The following is a 19448-nucleotide window of genomic DNA, read 5'->3' as shown; positions in this document are numbered from 1 at the left end:
CATAGGTTGAACAAATGTCCTAAGTGCAAAGGAGGACAAGGCACCGCAAACTGTAGGACATTCGAGTGAATGCTGTAACCGCCAAGGAGCAGCATCCACTGCAAAATGTAGGGCATTCCAGAAAAAATGGAGGACATGGCCACATCAAAGCTCAAACAGGGTGACCAGGAGTCCAATCTACAACAGAGGACAAGGCAGCAGCAAGATGTAGGACATTCCAGGAAAACGGAAGACATGACCCAAGACATTTGTAGAAATGTAAATCCAGGCTTCTTGGGCATGCTCAAAATGGAGGACATTTTGGAATTCCTCCTGGACAGAAAGCTGAAATGTAGACCAGGTCCTGGAAAAGGTGGATTTCTTTATTTAGTCCTTCATTCCATTTATTTATTTCATGTATATGCCGCCTTTCTCTGTGAAGGGACCCAAAAGGCGGCTCACAGATAAAAAGAAAAACACACGTCACAATACAGTTTAAAACCATCTAAAATCAGGATGTCTGGTCACTCTGATCCAGGATGGCCAGAGGTCCGAACTGCAAAGGAGGACAAGGCACCAGCAAAATGTAGGACAGTCCATCAAAATGGGGCTATTCCAACATACCAATATTCCAACAGAGTTGAAAACACTCATAGAAATACTCAAAACACTCAACACAGGCTCAAAATGGAGAACATGTTGACATGCCTCCTGAAAAGAAGGTTGAAATGGAGGGCAGGTCCGGGAAAAGGAGGACAGCTGCCCCCCCCCCCCCCGAGCTAAAAACACTCATAGCAGTGTAAATCCCTGCTGCTTCCTCAGGCTCCAAATGGAGGCCATGGGGGTAGTCCTCCTTGGAATGGAGGACAGGTCCGGGAAAAGGAGGACTCCTGCTCATCTGGGCTAAGAACAGTAATACAAATGTAAATCTATGCTGCTTCCTTGGGATTCAAACGGGGGCCATGGGGGGAGTCCTCCTTGGAATGGAGGACAGGTCCGGGAAAAGGAGGACTCCTGTTCATCTGGGCTAAGAACAGTAATCCAAATGTAAATCTATGCTGCTTCCTTGGGATTCAAACGGGGGCCATGGGGGAGTCCTCCTTGGAATGGACAGGTCCGGGAAAAGGAGGACGCCTGCTCATCTGGGCTAAGAACAGTAATACAAATGTAAATCTATGCTGCTTCCTCGGGATCCAAAGAGGGGTCATGGGGGGAGTCCTCCTCGGAATGGAGGGCAGGTCCGGGAAAAGGAGGACTCCTGCTCATCTGGGCTAAGAACAGTAATACAAATGTAAATCTATGCTGCTTCCTTGGGATTCAAACGGGGGTCATGGGGGGAGTCCTCCTCGGAATGGAGGGCAGGTCCGGGAAACGGAGGACGCCGGCTGAGCGTGCCTCCTCCCTCTTCCTTTCCTTGGCCGCCTCCCTCTTTCCCCGGAGCCGCCTCTAGAGGGCGCCGCAGCCTTCCTCCGCGGAGCAGCCATTGAAGCGGATGGGAGCGGAGCAGCAGAGCCCTTGCTCCCGGGAGCAGGAGGAGGAGGAGGCGGAGGAGGAGGAGGACTGAACCGGGCGAAGCGAGGCAGGCCCCGGCCTCTTGCCCTCCCAGCTGGGCCTCCTGGGTCCTTTCCCTCTTTCTCCCCGGCATCCTCCCAACCCAGACCCCCCCCCCCCCCTTGGCTCCGCTTCCATCAGGAACAAAGGAGGAGAAGCAGACCACTCCCTCGGAGCCCGGAGCAAGATGCCTCGGCTGCTGCTGCTGCTGCTGCTGCGATCCAGGCCCCCGGGCCAAGGAGGGAGGCTGCCCGGGCCCCCCTCGCTCCTGCTGCTCCTGCTCCTCGGGGGACGCCTGGCCTTGGTGAGTGCCAGCCTGCCATGCCCACCTCCTGGCACCCTTTGCCAGTCTCTGATCTCCTGGGCAGAGGATGATGGAGGGCAGGGAGGGCATCCATCTCTTTCTAAAGGGATCGGATGGATTGGGGGGGGGATCCAAAGTTGGGGGGGGGCAGAGGAGGCCTTCTCCAACCTTCCACGCCCACCCAAGGAGGCAAGGCGCCTTCCTGAGAGCAAAGTGCCTCCTTGGGTGGGCGTGGGAGGTTGGAGAAGGCTTCCTCTACCCCCCCCCCAACTTTGGATCTCCCCCATCTGTCCCCTCCACAACTCCTTAGATGGCCCTTGAAGAAGACCATCTCCCCCCATCTGTCCCCTCCACCATGAAGACATCATCATCATCATCATCATCATCATCATCATCCCACCTCTCCTTAGATGATCCTTATAGAAGGTCACCTCCCCCCCAATCTGTCTCCTCCCCCCCTTTTGTCTTAGGACATCCTGGTTCCTAACCAGGTCTCCTCCTCCTCTTCCTCCTCCTCGGATGACCCCAGGTGGACCCCACTCTGGCCCTTTCCTCCTCCCTTCTCAGGTCAGGACTTTTGTCATGGTCTCCATCCAAGCCCCTCTCCCCCCAAGGTCCCCTCCAACCAAGGCCCCTTCCACCTAAGCCCTCCTCCTTCCAAGCTTTCCTCCATCCAAGACCCCTCATCCATGTTCTTCCCCAAAGAACCCTCCATTCAAGCCCCTGTCTATTCAAGTCCCCTCCATCCAAGGCCCCTTCCACCCAAGCTCTCCTCCATTCAAGCCTCCTCTATCCAAGACCCCTCCATCCAAGCCCTTTTCTATCAAAGTCCCCTCCATCCAAGACCCTCATCCAAACTCTCCTCCATCCAAGTCCCTCTCCATCCAGGTCCCTCTCTACCCAGGGTCCTTCCATCCAAGCCGCCCAAGGCTCCTGCATCCAAGTCCCAATAGTGGGAGGAAGAAGCAGATAGGAGAACTTGCTTTGGGAAATGTTGGCACTGAGGGGAGGATCTGAACCCACTTCCCATCTTTTCTCCCCTGGTCTCCCTCAAGGTTGCCCAGCTTTCTCTTTCATGGTAGCTGCTGTTCAGTTGGGGTGATAGGAAGGGGTGCTTTCCTTGTTGGCCAGAGAGTCCAGAGGAGATGTGTGTGTGTGTGTGTGGTGTGTGGTGACCAGATGTCTTCACCACAAAAGGACAAGGCTCCATAAAATGTAGGAGATTGCTCCAAAATGTAGGACACTACGAAATAAATGCTGAAAACTCTTGGACCATCTTCATTTCCTTCAGGAGAAGAAATCTGGATTTGTCAGATGTGTTTCTTAGACTGGATTTTATTATATACTCAGCCGTATTTCTCTGTTGACCCTCTCAGCGTTGGTCCTCAAGCAGCCCATTGCCTAACATGTTTGCTGTCCTTTCCCCCTGCTGAGAATCAAATGCATCCTGAGCGCTTGGTGTGAGTCTTGTCTGCTGCTCCTCTTAGGAAAGAAGCATTTGAGAAGGATCTACCACTGTCCTCCTATTTGAGGACAGGCTGCCAAGTAGACAGATTTTTCCAAGGGAAACAGAAAACGTAGTGCTCCTCAATGGGCTTCTTAGTCCTGCTCAAAATGGAGGACGTTTAAGCATTCCTTCCTGGAAAGAAGGTTGAAATGCAGGACGTGGCTTGAAAAAGGAGGACATCTGGTCACCCTCGGTGGGTGTGACTGCCATGGATTTGAAGAGAGGAAAGATTTTAGATGTCATTTGAAGGTTGGCAGAGAGGCAGGCTTGGAAAGAGAAGATGTTCTGCTCCCCCAAGCTTTCCTGATTCAGTTCTGTGTCAAATGGGGTGCAATGGGGAGAGGAGCAAAGGGGGAGCGTGATTTATTTTGCTCCACTTTTGCTGGCTTTTGTGGCTGGGGAGGGCAGTGTATTGTTGGGAGGCATCGGATCCCTGTGGGAGGGTTGCTGCCTTTTCTCTCTAACCTGATCTGCCTTTTTGCATTCTGTGTGTCCATTGCTGTGTGGGAGGCAAGCAGGCCGGCCGGCTGGCTGGTCACTCCTAGCTGGAAAAATGTGCCTTGTGGAGAGCATATTCATGCCTTGGCTGTGGGTGTGTGAATAGGTCCAGCGCTTGTGCAGCTCCTGGAGCGTCGAGACTTCTGCTTGGAGAGAACAGCGGTTGCCATTAAAAATCATCTCAGGGAGGGAGAGGATGGTCACTGATTTCTGAAAGGGTGGCGGCGGAAGAGAAAAGCGCTTTTCCTATTGAGATTCTGATCACACAATTCACTTCTGTGAAGCCAATGCTTCCACAAAGCAAAATGTCATTAGCTTCCACTAACCAGGCCCATTGCTCCCAGTTCCCTCATGTCAGCAGCCCTTCCACTCGCCACGTTTTCCCCAATTTATCATGCCATGTAAAATATTCTACTACTAAAAATACATCTGCTGTATAAGGTATTTAGGAGCTGGGTTTTGTCTGGATTTGTCAGATAGTTGGCATTTGCCCTCCCACTCTACTGAATGGGAGATCAGCAGATACAATGTCTAGAATGTCAATGTGATGCAGATGTGGCAACAAAAGATCATGGACTTAAAATGGAAAATGATGCCTTGTGTCTAGCCTAGTGCGATATGATATCATTGGTTGTGCATTGGTAAGGGGGAAAGCCCCTCCCTTCAGTATCTCAGCACATGCTTCTCATGCTTAGAAGGTCCCAGGTGCATCTCCAGTGAAAGGTGTTGGGAAAGACCTGTGTCTGAAATCTTGAGAGGTTGCTGCCAGTCAAAGTGGACATGACTGAGATACATGACAGTCGCCTGGCATAAGGCTGTTTGCTAGGTCTCCATGCTCCACCCTCGCATACTGTTTCTGGCTTATGTGTTGCATGGCTGACATCATACGGCGCATGGAATGTTACCAAAAGGCTGCAAAGGATTTGTTTGGTGGCAGGTGCTTTCTGTCTTTCATCACATACAGCAAAGACTTTGCAGTTTCAGCATCTGAAAAATTACATGTTATTAAAAGGAACAGTGAAGTCATCCTCTGGAGCCCTGAAGGTGCTCCTATAAAGTCTACTGGTGGGAATTGTCCCAAGTGTTTCCCATAAAGTAAAAATTGTTAATGAGTTTAGATGCTGCTCTGAACTTCACATTTTATGTGTGCCCAAACAAAGACTCTTTTTAAAAATCCTCTGTAGCATTATAAAAGGACAGTGTGTTGGATTTGATTTGTACCAAAAATCAAGAATGTGTATACATGAGATTTCTCTTTTGGGCTGAACCAAATGTAGAGATGTTCTGCAACCTGATGTCCTCCTAATGTGTTGAACTATAACTCCCATCAGGTAGCCAGGGCTGTGTTTATATGATTCTTGAACACCAGTCCAGAAAGGCTGATGTATACTGTAAAATCTGGTTAAATCTTGCAACATTTCAAAGTGGTCATTATCCTCATATAAGTTACTGTCTATGAAAATGTTCATGGAGGATATTGTGCTGGAAGAAAAGGAGTGCCTCTTTCTCATTACGCCTCCCCCATTCCTGCTGTACTCCTCTCCCAATTCATTTCTCTTCCTCCCCTTCATGTCTTCCCTTTTGTATCCTGTGGAGGGGAAGGCCCTGTTGTTTTTGCTAGTGCTGCCACCGCATTGCCTTCCCATTATGGTGTTTTCAAATGTAGCCAAAAAAACCATAGACATGGAAGGGCCTCTGCAGGCCAAATAGTCCATCTTTCTGCTCAGTCCAGGAATTCCAGAGGAAGAACATCCTTGCAAGAAGTATCTATCTAGCAGTTGCTGGCATTAGTGCAGGAGAAAGTCTACTGCCTCTTTAAGCAATTACTGTATATACTCATGTACAAGTTGACCTCATGTATAAGTCGAGGGAAGGTTTCAGGGTCAAAATCCTGGATTTTGATATGATGTGGATAAGTTGAGAGTAAAAGTTAGGGGGCTGTAAGGAAGGATGGAGAGGAGAAAATACCACTTCCATTTCTCCTTCCCTGGACCTCTCCCAACCGATTCCCAGGTGCTGGAGGAGAGGTTTTAACATCAGATTGAGAAAGGAAGCAAGTGGATTTAAGTGGAGAGCTCTTTCCAGAGGAAGCAAGCTCTTGCAAAATGGACTGGAGAGATGGTTTTAAATGGAGAGGTTTTTTTGATAGGAAGCAAGGTCTTGCAAAACAGACCAGTTTTTCTATACAAAGCCAGGTTTTGCAAAATGGACCAGAGAAAGAAGCAAGTGGGTTTAAATGGGGAGTTGTTTCCATAGGAAGCCAGGGCTTGCAAAACAGAGCAAGAGAAAAGTAAGTGGATTTAAATGGAGAGTTTTTCGGATAGGAAGCAAAGACTTGCAAAACAGACTGGAGGGGGAAGGAATTGGTGTTCAATGAAGATTGGGGCATCAGTCTTGCTTGCTTTAGGACCCTTATAAGCACTACTGATATACTGACCCTTATATAAGTCTACCCAAGATTTTAGGGGCAATTTTGGGGGATAAATTTCTTGACTTATAGTCGAGTATATACGGTAGTTCTATTTTCAAACTGTATATACTCATGTATAAGTCTAGAAATTTAGGTTAAAAAAATTGACCCAAAAATCCTGAGTTGACTTGTAAGTACTGTATTTTAACTCTCTTTTTTTTAAAGGCAAGAGTGTCATCTGTCTGGAAAGCACTGACCTGGCTCTACTCACTCATTTATCCAGCCTATAGTATGAGCACAAACAGCTATGCCAGCTGGAATTTTGTTCTTTGGCACTGTTTTCTTTTGCTTCATTCTTTACAAACAAGCTTCATTTATATACCGCTTCATACCGCCTAAGCAGTGTCTAAGCGGTTTACAACTGTAAGCTAATTTGCCCCCAACAACCTGGGTATTCATTTGAGCTCCCTCCTCGGAAGGATGCAAGCCTGAGTCAAGCTTGAGCCCTTTTGCTGGTCTTGAACTCGCAACCTTATGGTTTTGAGTGAGTGGCCGCAGTACAGGCATTTAACCACTGCGCCACCGGGGCTCATTTGTTACACGCCCCTAAGTTTTAACCTCGATTTATCCATGGTTCATATCAAAATCCATCATTTTGGCTGCAAAGTCTGTCCTCAACTTATACATGAGCCCGATTTATAGTCGAGTATATATGGTATGTTCTTCCAAGATGCTGGGCACAGCGCCTTCTACTTATTGTACCACTCTGGCTTGAGCCTAGTATTCTGGCAGTGGCCCAGCTGGCCTCAAGAAAAGTGTGTGGGAGCCACTGCATAATGCCCATCTTTCTAAAAGCCCCTTTCTGGGTTTTGTTGGAGGCAATAACCCTTGTCTTGCTTTCCAAATTCTGTTTTCCAGTCAACTACAACCCCCTTCATTTCCAGATAGCAAGCCAAATGTTGGTGGTGATGGGAGACTCAGCGTGTGGGTTTCTTGCATTCGGAAAGTCTGCCATAGCCTGACAGTTGGAGAAATAGTCAGTTTCTGACATATTGCCATAAATTTAGATGCCAGCTGCCAGTGATTGAAATGGTAGTCATATGAAGTGCTTCCTCTGTGTGAAAGCAGTAATTATGGGCTTGTGGGAAAATACATTTAGGGAAGAATATGATAGTTCACAGGGCAGAATTTTCCTCCCAAGCTGGAGCTGTGCACATAAAGCTGTGCTCCTCAGAATTGTAGCCTGTTCTGGACAGAAACTTAAGGGAACCATTTCAAACCATTTTTAGGGCTAGGGCTCACCACTGGCACTGATGCAGATTCCTCCCCCCCTTAAGACCCTTCCCTCTCCCTTCCTTACTAAATAAACTATTTTGGCAGCTTGGCTGCTATCTTGCATCTTTTGCAATGTTCTTGACTTAGTATTTTGCTTGCAATACTTTGGACAGAAGGAGTGGGTTAGCAAGTCCCACAAAAAAGTTGTGAAGAGTATTTATTTTCCAGAAAGCATTCTTTCCTTTTCCCTGTAGCATTACAGTCGCTCCTCCTTATCCACGGATTCTTTATCCATGGATTCAAGCATCCATGGCGCGAACATATTTTTAAAAAGTATAAATTCCAAATAGCAAACCTTGATTTTGCCATTTTATATAAGGAACACCATTTCATTATACCATTGCATTTAGTGGGACTTGAGCATCCACAGATTTTGATATTCATGGGGGCTCCTGGAACCAACCCCCAGTTAGTAACAAGGGTCCACTGTATTTTTTTTTCTAACACGAAGCAAGAAAGAACAAGAAAGAATGATTTTTTTTCATTCTTTCAACAAAATGTCTTTTGAAAAACTTCACCTCATATATATCCCTACCGCAAACCCTCAGATTTAACTTCAGAAATAATAATAATAATAATAATAATAACAACAACAACTTTATTACGGCCATTTGGCCAGCACAGAAATAAGAAAAGAATTCTAGCAAGGGTTGTAGTATCCCAGAGATCATTAAGAGAAGTGGTTGGGCCTGCAGTTTTCTGAACTCGCTTTATAGGAAAATAGGACTTACTGGAAACGATATCAGTAAAGCAGGTGGAAACATCACAGAGTATTTTTAGACTGCAAGTAACAGGTTACCTCCAATGGTGGCACCAATATGTAATGTTCCATCAAACAGACAATCTGCTTTAGTCTAGCAGATTTGATCAATGAGATTCCTTTTTAAAATGCACTAGTATTTGTAGGATTTAATTTAATCTGTTGTGATTTGGGGGCAAAATAAACGCCCCTGCCTGGATTGGGACTGTGGCAAGTGCACGCCGTGGCCCCTATCCAGCAGTTTTCTGGCTCAAAAAGTGGCAGCAAAATGGCGCTTCCTTTAGAGCTAGCAAAAAGGCACCTTTGTTTTCGTGGTGGCACTTTTCAGCGCTCCTTTCAGTGTGCAGCGTATAAATGCCGCACCAAAGGAGCGCCGTAGTGCTGTCCACCATGCAGTCAGGTGGACAGCGTGATGGCATCATTGGGGTGTGCACTGTCCAAAAGCCATGCCCCACACTGTCCCCACACTGGTGTTTCAAGCCGGTCTGTTTAGACCCTTAATCTTCTTACTACCTTGTAGAGGTAGAGTTTTGACATCCCCAGTGTATGCAGATTTAGGGGATAACTTCATTTGCTGTTGTACATACCTACCTGTACATGGACACATAAATGTTATTGTTGCCAATAGTGGCTTGGCCTTTCAAGTAGCAAATGATGCAAAAGATATCTGTAGAGAAGTACAGTCAGATCTCTTTATCTGTGGGCTTGTCATCCATGGATCTGAGAATCCTCGGATGGCAAGCCCTGTTGTCCCCAATAGCCATGCATGCACATGGCCATGCTAGTGGGCACATGCATGTCACACTGCCATTAGGCAGAAAGGCACTTGAGGTCCTTCGTTTTTATGTATACTTGGGAGGTCTAGAATTGTTCCCTATGGATATGGACATCCGACTATACAGTACTGACAATTAAGAGCAGAGCACTTTGACCTGGATGTGACACTGCAGGACTAGAAAAATTACTTTTCGTAGATGACACCTACCAAAAGTCCCCAGTCACCATGACTAATACCTATGCTCACTAGGCATTCTGGCAATTGTTATCCAGAATAGTAACATTTTTGCTATCTTGCCTGCTTCATGTGTACCTAAGTTTTCCAGGAATGGTTTCTAGTACATACAGAAACTGTGTAGCCCTTTCAGTCTTTTCCCTTTTGAGGAAGATTTTTCCTGTGTTCCACAAAGCAGAACTGAAGGCCAAATACTGAAGGCTAAAGTCACACGAACATGAAATTAAAGTTCCATCAGATGATTTGCTCCAAAATAAGATTTAATTCAATTTATAAAAGTAGGCATGTCCTCAACATGCAGCTGAAATTAAGAGGCATCAAATCTTGTATGCTTTGTATGCTATGTATGGAAGAGTACAGTGGGCTCTCTTCTTCTGTGGGCTTGCCATCTGCAGATGAGCATCCTGGGATGGCTCTGCCCTGTTCTCCCCAATGGTGGCATGTGCATGCAGCCCTGCCATGCATATGGAAGCAACAGGACTTGAGGTCCCACAGATTTTGCTATCTGTGGGGTGGATGGGGTGGTGGAACGGAACCCCTGCAGATACAAAGAGCTAACTGTATTCCACAGACAGTGTAGGAGATTGTATGTTGTGTAGGTAGAGTGTAATACACCATGAATTTGAGCAAGCGGAGAGATAGTAGCCCAGAGACAGTCAGTGTGCTGTTCACTGGCTCTATGGAACTTGAATCTAGATCTCCCAAGTCCCTGTCCAGTATTCTAACCTCAAGTTTATTCAAAGCTCAATGAATATTTGCCTTTAAAAAAAAAGACCTAAAACATTTTTTGTGTTTGTGGAATTTTCATGTCATGAAAACTGTTGGCCCCTAAAACTATTGGCCCCAATCCAATTACTAATCCCATCTATACTAGAACCATTCAGCAGTTGATTCCATGGATTTACTCTAGAAGTTAGCAATTGGATTTAGGCCAAAAACTGTACTGTAAAAGTATAAAAGCAAGTTATCTGAAGTTATGTTGCTAAGGTATTTGTGTTTTTTGTCTTTACTTCACATTGATTTCAAGTGTTTCTACAATCTTCTGAGGTCTTCAGATTTCACAGATACAGTACTGTATAAAGAAATCTCTTATTTAAGCAATATGGGTATTTTATTATTTTTAGTAATGAGGTGAGAGTAAGGAAGGATGAGTTCCTGAGATTGCTAATTTCAGAAGCCCTTAACACAATTCATCCTATTGGAACAACTCAGGTAAATGGTTTGGATCTTGCAACCTACACTTTGTAATTTCTCAACCCTGAGGGACTAATAAAAAGAAGAAGCAGTTTTTCCAAAGGTCAAGAGAACTAGACCTTGGTTAAAGAAAAACACCAGCTGGGAAATGGGAAGTACAGTATGTTGGCTCTTCAGTACTGGTTCTCATTTAATTAATTAATAACATACTTTATAGCTAATTCTAGAATTAGGTTTGTGATGAAATTGCAATTTTAGTTATTGAACTAAAGATTGAGTTCTCCATTTTGTTAGACAAAATCCAACTTAATTGGTTTTAATTAATTCCTGTCTCTGAGTTTGCTTGTAGCCAGTCCCACAAATGCATGTTTGGAGTGGCCTGTCTCTGAACACTCCAGACATGCATCTGAGGAAGTAGGCTCAAGCCTATGAAAGCTCATGCTACCAGCTTTTTTGTTTCAGTCTCAAAGGTGCTGCAAGATCCCTTTGCATGCTCATTTTCCAGACAGAGATGGCTAGGTCTTTGAACACTGAACATTAGGAAGAACTTCCTGGTGATAAGATCTGTTTGACAATGAAATACGCTGCCTCACTGGGGTCCTCTGCTTATGATTAGGGAATACCATCTTCTGCAGCATCCCCCCAAAAAGGGCATATATATGTGTAAGGGAAACCACAAACAGGATGCCAACCTAAGGCTGAAACCAGTGCCCATTGATTTGAGAATAAGTCCCACTGAGCTCAAGGGAACTTCATAGGTTTGCACTATTAAGATTTTTCCTTGTGTGTGTGGGATGTTTCAACCTCAATGCACCCAGAATTTGTGGACTTGAATGAATAAGATTCTTTGAGCCTTGTGTAGGATGATTATAGTGATTTCTTTCAGTCATGAAACTTAATGATTTGCCCTTGCAACAAGAACTTGAAAACTGTTTTCCATCCTCTCTTGTGGTCCATAATTCTCTGCTTCATTTGGTTACTCTGAACATTCCTCCCTGTCTTCTTTCCAACTTAAAATTCAAATAAGCTAAAATTTAAAAATGCAGAACAATGAAAAAACAGAAGGGCATATTAAAATAATGAAGTCAGCAGATGGCATGATAGTCAGCTTTACCAAACACTTAAGGTAAATTATTTTTTTATATTTATACCCCACCTTTCCTGCAGTGATCTCCAGCCAGTGCAGACAACTCTTCCTCTCTGCCCATTCTCTTCCCATTCACTTCCCAACAGAAACCAACTGGCCTACTTGGCCCACTGGGGACTTGGAGCCTCAATCTCCCCATTCCTGCACACTCATCATTTCACCATCTTGGTTCTACAGATCATATAGGGTTGCCAGTTCAGGACTGTCCCAGGCTGTGAGGTTTCAGGACCAAAACCGGAGACCTAGGGACCGATTCTGGTGATATCATTAAGCTTTGTGCATTATCAACTACAGTTGCTCACAACTTGTCATTCAAACACACACACACTGTATGTTCTGTATGGAAATTAAGACAGACATGTTAAGGTGAAATGAGGGGGATAATTTTTTCGTTTAAAAATTGCTTCTAATTGCTTCTAGCCAGAAGATGACTATAGAGCAGAGTGGAGGGCGATTCCTGGCACAACACCTGATACCCCCAGGAGAATCTGTTGCTCAAACGAATCAGGCACTGCTCATTTTTGCAAACTGCTGCTGTGCTTGCTGAACTGGGGATTTGCAGACAGCCTTCGCCTTTTGCCCAGAAGTGAACCCACCAAAACTGGAGAATTTGCAGCTTTATCTACTCCCTGGAAATGATCATTAAAGCTGGAGGATAGGGGCCAAGCCCTGAGATCTGGCAGCCCTAATCATAAACCCCCAAAGGACATAGGATATTATCAGACGGGAAAAAGGACGTCTTTGTCCTGTCCTTTTCCCATCCTTACAGTGTAATCCTTACGGTGAAAAGATTTTCATATGATGTCATGCTTATCCTGTCATTGTCCTGTCATTGAAGTGGAATTGTCCTATCATTTTGTACTAATGGGATTAATACTTCAGTGACAGGATAATGATAAGTGTGATGTCTATGAAATGCTTTAGCAAAATCACGATAAGGACAGGACAGTGATCCTGTCCCTGTCCCGTCCCTGTCTGATAATCTCCACTGTGTTGCTTGCTTCTTCTCCCTCCCGCTATTTGTGAAATCCGCTATTAAAATTAAATGGTTCATTCACAGAATTTCTTCCCCTCCCTCCAGCAAATGCATTTTTATAGTTCTCCCAAACTTGGGCACGTTTACTCAGAGTAACTGTACATTTCAAACTGACTCAGTTTAAATAGCAATACCAACAAGCTTTGACCTTCCTTGTTTTTTAATGTCTTTTTACGTGTGAAGCAGTCTTGAGTCTCCTGAAGTCCTCTGACAATGGAATGCCAGGCAGGCTGCTCCATTATGGTTGGACCTGTTTACATCCAGCAGTGACAGTGTTGATATTTTTTGCCTTGTCTCATTGCCAGCCTGTAAGCTGAGTGTTTTTCTAACTTCCCAGCGCATTATTCTCTGTAAGCAGCTTCTGAGGGCCCCGTCTCCTTAAATGGTTATTCAGAATTAAAGTAATCGCACAGACTTCAAATGGAACTGGAGAGGGGAGGAGGGAAATGGTAAAGCAGGACTAACCAACCTGTAACCCTCCATGCTGGACTGGGATTGTGCAAATTGTCTTTGCGTGAGTGTGCATGTGTGTGTGGTGGGTGCAAGGTCTTTTTATGCCCGAGTGAAGAATAAGGTAGCAAAGCATGCAGTCTACCTTCAGGAGCTAACCAAATAATTCTTCCTTCAACACTGGCAATATTCCATCATACCCAACAATAGCTCAGGAGGCAGAAGGTCAGGCTATGTGTGGTTAAGCAACATCAGAGTGTGGTCAAGATGGCAAAAGTAATTAATGAGGAAGAGCACACAAGCTAGGAGAGGCTGAAGTAGTTTGATAGTTTCTGAGCCCAATAGGAAAGTCAAGATTCTACATCCATTCCTGACCAGTGGCATCACTAGGGTTGGCATCGCCAGGGTTGGCATCACCCAGTGCGGTAACTCATGGTGTCACCCCCCTACACACACATTTGTCCTCCTCCCATGCCAAACCGTACAAAATCCTTAGGAAATTTTTTTGTACTAATGCTACTTATAAACCATAATTTCTGTATATCACTGAATGTAATGGTAATACTTGTGACATAAACAACTTGCAAAATTAAAATTATAGCTTTAAATTACAATATCATACACACAGTCTAAATGCATTCACACACACACACACATATATACCGTATATAGTTCCGTGTGGTTAAATTGAAAATTTGGTAAAATGTGATGTTCTTACAGAAAAATGTAAAAGTATATTTTAAAATTTTTAAATGTTTTTTTAAAATTAAAAACAACAACAACAACAGGGACCTCTGCTTTTTGCTCGTACTGAGCCTCACTCCACTCACCCCATCTCTTTAGCATTTTAAAGGGAGAGATGAGAGTGGCATAACCCATTGCTACCCAAATGCAGATGTTTGAGGAGCAGTGGTGTCACCTGGTGCGTTCCGAATCCCCTTCACCACACTAGTGACACCACTGCCCCAACCAGTTAATTGAGTGCATACTTCTCTTGCACTTTGAACTGAGTTTACCACAATTGAAACAACTGCGGACATAAAGGGGAAAGTGGGAGGAGGAGAGAGAAACTGGACATTGTGTAAGTACCTAGAAATGGGGGATGCCAGGAAATTAATTGGGATTGTCCCAGCCAACTCATGATGGTTGGAGAGTATGCAATACAGGCATCTGAGACTGATGGGATTGGGTTCCAGCAGCATCTGGACTGCCACATTCATGTTATAAGCAGTCATGCGCTAAATAGTGGTTTAATATAATACAGCTTCCTAGGTTCCTATCATATGGAGACAGAATAGTTGCATCTTTAAATTTTATTAATTTTATTTTTGTATTAGCTAAAGGCCATAATGTTGTTGTTGTTGTTGTTGTTGTCATGTGCCTTCAAGGCATTTTTGACCTACTTTAACCCTAAGGCAAGGGTTTTATTGGCAGAATTTGTTCAGGTTTGCCCTTGCCTTTCTCGGAGGCTGAAAGATTATGACTTCTCCAGGGTCACCCAGTAGGTTCATAATTTCCTTTGGCAAATGGAGGAAACAGTCCAAAGCAGTTTTTGTGGAGGTGAGGAGGAGGTAGAGAAGGAGCAAACTCCCATGCATGTTAACTGATTATTTGGAAATTACAGGCATGTCCAGTGTATCCCACAGGCATCAAGGTATTGGCTAGCTGTTAACATGAGCCTAACTCAATGTCACATTGAATGCAGAGGTGATGATTCTATTAGCTATCTAGCTCAGTTTACACTAGTTGAGGTAGAGAGAGTTCCATTCATTCTGCTCAGCAGGAGGTGGGATCTGCCATTTTTCAGATCTTTGCCCAGGAGCCATAGTTTGTGCAAGCCTTTTATGTTCTGGGATTGGCCATTAAGAAGAGTAATGTTTCATGTCAGATGATGGTTTGGTAAATTTAACTGGAAAGGTTACCACTTTGCAGCTGAGCTGGTCTTGGCTGATAGAGTCACCAATACTCCACCCCTTGGGCCATATTCCCTGGGAATGGTTATCTGCTTAATAGCTTTTCAGTCATAGCATGCTTATTCTCCGGGAGAAAATTTAATTAAACCATGCAAAGGATGCAAACCATTTTTAAAATATAAACCCACTTATGTGTTTTTTTAATAAATAGAATTTTGTTTCAGTCTAATCACATTATTTTTTTCCTTTCTGATTAAATTTTGTTAAAGTTCAAATTTTGGTTTTATTGTTTAAGTATTTTATGGTTGTACAGTTGTATATAATTATGTAGAAACTCAAACAAGCCAGTGTGGCATAGTGGTTTGCGTGTTGGGCTATGACTCTGCAGAGCAGGGTTTCAATCCTCACTTGGCCCTGAAAACCCGCAGCATGATCTTGGGCAAGTCACAGTCTCTCAACCTCAGAGGATGACAATGACAAGCCCCTCTGAAGAAACTTGCCAAGAAAAACCTAGGTTAGCTCCAAGGTCGCCATAAGTTGGAAACAACTTGAAGGCAAACAACACACACAAAAACCCAGACGTTCAAAAGTAACCCAGGAGGGTCTCAGGACACTTTAGACTTGGACTTAAATAGGGTTTTTGTGAAGGAGAAACACACAGAGAAACAATTCCACTGTTGTCCGCTCCTTTGATAATACCTGGCTTCCCCTGATGTTGGATACTAGGGCTGCTAGTCATTCTTATTTGGGTGGGGGGTTCAGTATTGTCCTCTCCCCTCAATTACTGCGTATATTCCTCCTTCAAACAAGTGACGCAAAAAAGGTAGTGATGGGGAGAAAAGATGTTAGTGAATTAACCAAACATACTCTGCCTGTATCTTTAATGACCATGCTGGAATTTGGGAGAGTTCAATTATTATTTTTTACCACTCTGAGTTTTACTTGGTACAAATGAAAATACTAACTACACTGTTGTTGCTTTTAGATTGTTTTTCAATGGACCAACATGCACCTGCAGTTTTATATAGCTGTAAATTATCAGTGGAAAACTGAAGACCCAGCATAGACCCAGCATGATGTAGCGGACTGAGCATTGGACTGCAATTCTGGAGACTAGGCTTCAAATCCATTCTTAGCTGTGGAAACACCTGGGTGGCCTTGAGAAAGTCACATTGAAGTTTATTGCACGGGCCCTAAAACGTGCCCGTTGCATTCCAAAATGGGGGCGTACATGGGCGCGCATGGAATGGGATGGGGCTAAAAATGGAGTTCACTGTACACTGGAATGCCGCTGCTGCCGCCAGGCATTCCAATAGCATCCTACATCCGTTCCAGAGGGTGCGATTTCTGAAAACTGTTCCAAAGCATTCTCAGAAATAGCGCCCTCTGGAATGGATGCAGAACGTGATTGGAACACCCAGCGGCAGCGGTGGCATTCCAGTGTGCAGTAAACTCCATTCTTAGCCCCATCCCGTTCCGTGTGCACCCATGCGCACACCCATTTTGGAACGCAATGTGCCCGTTTTAGGGCCCGTGTGATAAAACTCATTCTCTCAGAGTCAGGGGAAGACAAAGACAACCTTCCTCTGAACAAATTGTGCAAAGAAAACCCCATATAGCTTTGCCTTAGGGTTACTGTAAGTCAGAAACGCCTTGATGGTACACAACAACAAATAAAGGAAATATGTCTCTGCATATCAGTTGCTGGGAGCATAAGAAGGAGGATACTGCATGTAAATGCAAGTAGATAAATAGGTACCACTTCAGTGCGAAGGTAACAGTGGTCAGTGCAGACATGCTGGCCACATGCCCACCAGAGTAGTCTTTGGACAATGCTGGCTCTTTGGCAGAGTAATGGAATTGAGCACCATATCCTACAGTCAGTTACAAGTAAACATTCATGTCAAGGGACTACCTTTCCCTTTTTACCTACTGTTTTACTTATATCTGCTTGATGAGTAGACTTCCCATAGACATCTGGCTGGCCACCATAAGATCACACAGATCAGAACCTGGAAAATTAAGTCATTTACTTTTCTGCTTCTTGAAAGTAAGTAATTGAGAACTGGGAAGCTTGTTAGATCTATTACAAATCACAGTGAGATCTACTCCTATATCTTTCTTTTGTTCATCCTGATTTGTGCTGCATGATTCATCAAGTAAATGGAAATAGTGTTTCTTGTTGTATCAAGTATGTGGCTAAAAATAACTTACTTATAATGACAACATTATCTGAATTGATCCAATATATGTAATATAAGGTATTATTTGCCACATTTTTCTTTATTTTTTTCTTTTTAACTCTTGAAAGGTGGGAGTTAACAAATGTAACTGAATAAGTGGTGTTTATGGACTTTCCTATCATAGCAAAACTTCAGTTGATTATTACTGCACCTGTTTGAACCATATGTTCTTTGAACACAGTGTAAAATTTGTTGTCGTTAACTGCCTTCCAGTTGTCTTTGACTTATGGCTACCCTATGAATGAGAGACTTCCAAGTCATCCAGTCCTCAGCCTCCCTGCTCAGCTCTTGCAGATTCACAGTCTTGGCTTTTCTGAGTTTTTCCATCTGGATGCAGTCTTCCTCTTTTCCTGTTGCCCTCAACTTCACCAACCTACTGTACAGACCAGTATCCAAAATTCAATTTTTGGGCAGCGTAATCTGGGTGACCCGGGGCAAGTCAGATGCTCTCAGCTTCAGGAGAAGGCAATGGCAAAGCACCTCTGAATAAATCTTGTCAAGAAAGCCTTATGATAGGGTCACCTTAGGGCTGCCATAAATTGAAAATGACTTGAAGGCACACTACAACAGCAGCAGCAGCAACAACAACAGCCATTCCCAGCAGTTTCAGTTATATGTTAAATAGCATAGGGGACAAGACAGAACCCCAAAGGACCCCAAAGACCAATGACGTAAGAGTCAAACAGGAATCACCCTGCACCAACCTCTGAGAGTAATTTTATAATCTTGTTTGTGGTTTTAGATCGTGCGCCATTGGCAGGCTTTTGTTTTTATTTTGGATTGTTTTTCTCCTTTGTAAAGCGCTACGTAAAGCCTAAGGCACTATATAAATAAATGTAATGATAATAATAATAATAATAATAATAATACTCCAGGCAAGAATGTAACTGGAGCAGAGCAGTTGAGGACAAGGGGGGCTTGGAGGTGTCTCATCCACAGGGTTGCCATGAGTCAAAGTACCTTATCGCATTCACTTTTGCCCCCGATCTGGGCATGGGTAGGGGATGCGCAGGGTCGAGGGAAAACACATTTTATTGCATGCTACGCTGTCCTCAAGGCAGCCCCATTGAATCACCCGGCATGAAGCCGTCCCCAGTCAGGGCTCAGCCATGTGATTTTGCTCTGCCGGAAAGCTTCCATCTTTCAAAATTCATGCACCTGAGCTCTGATTGAGGACGGCTTGGTGCCGGGTGATGGTATGGGGCCATCTTGGGGACAGTGCGGCGTGTGATAAAATGCGTTTTTTCTCAGCCACGTGTGTCCCCTTCCTGTGCCCAGTTTGGGGGCAAAAGTGAGTGCAATAAGCTTCAAAGTGGACTGGAGGGCAGTTAATAATAACAACAAATAGTATCTTGATAAATGTTAATGTTTGTAACTTTATAAATTGTTTAACTGACTTTTAAATAAATATATTATACTTGTATTGAAGTTTTAAAATCTGTGCTGCTTTTAATATGTTATAAGCGGCCTTAAGGCCTGTTATTGCGCAGAGGGTTGGGAGGTGGGATATAAATGGAAATGAAGATGAGATACCAAGATTCAAGGCTGAAAAAGATCTGTGGCCAGATTCAGAAAGATCTGTGAGCCTGTACAAGTCTGGGTTGGATGGACTGATGATCTGACCCAATACATGGCTGCTGCTTGCTTTCCTATTTGCTGTTCAGCCCAGAGTAGTTCCACCAGACACTTAAAGGATCAGCAGCTTGCCACTTTAACTATTAAGACAGATTAACTGTACCCTTTTTGCAGGGCTCTGAAAATTGTTTATATGTGTCCTTTCAACTGTTCTGCCAAGTATGAATGCTGCTTTCGTGAGAGATGGATTTAGGAAAGGTTAAGGCACAGAAATGAAAGACTGTGCAGACAATGGACCTCTGTAATCGCAGTGTGACTGATCACCATTTTCATAGGTTTTTGACCCAGTCTGTGTTAAATTTGGCTATGATGGACAGGGTCACTTTCTTGTCATATAAAGCATAATTAGGAATAGAAGCTCATCATGAGCTCATTTTCTCCTGATGAGGAAGAAGATTCAAGTCTGTCTTTGGTCCTACACACAGTTCAAATAAGCAACACAAAGAACTTGTTCTGAAACTAGTACAAGAGTAT

The 19448-nt window shown here is 44.2% G+C and overlaps 1 protein-coding gene across 1 annotated transcript in view; it reads left to right on the top strand.

Annotated features, from left to right (window-relative positions):
* The first annotated feature begins 1460 nt into the window (after positions 1-1460).
* The window catches only part of SDC3 (syndecan 3), a 104074-nt gene continuing 86086 nt past the window's right edge, over positions 1461-19448 (top strand). The window contains exon 1 of the mRNA XM_089483019.1: positions 1461-1834. Within this exon, the coding sequence (XP_089339145.1) occupies positions 1718-1834 (117 nt within the window). The 5' untranslated portion in view covers positions 1461-1717. The remainder of the gene's footprint in view (positions 1835-19448) is intronic.

This window comes from Sceloporus occidentalis, unplaced genomic scaffold, assembly GCF_023333645.1.
Source record: "Sceloporus occidentalis isolate IW3139 unplaced genomic scaffold, rSceOcc1.0.p SCAF_20, whole genome shotgun sequence".
Classification (NCBI taxonomy): domain Eukaryota; kingdom Metazoa; phylum Chordata; class Lepidosauria; order Squamata; family Phrynosomatidae; genus Sceloporus; species Sceloporus occidentalis.
Note: the sequence above shows the minus strand (reverse complement) of the source record. Positions and strands in the feature narration are given on the sequence as shown.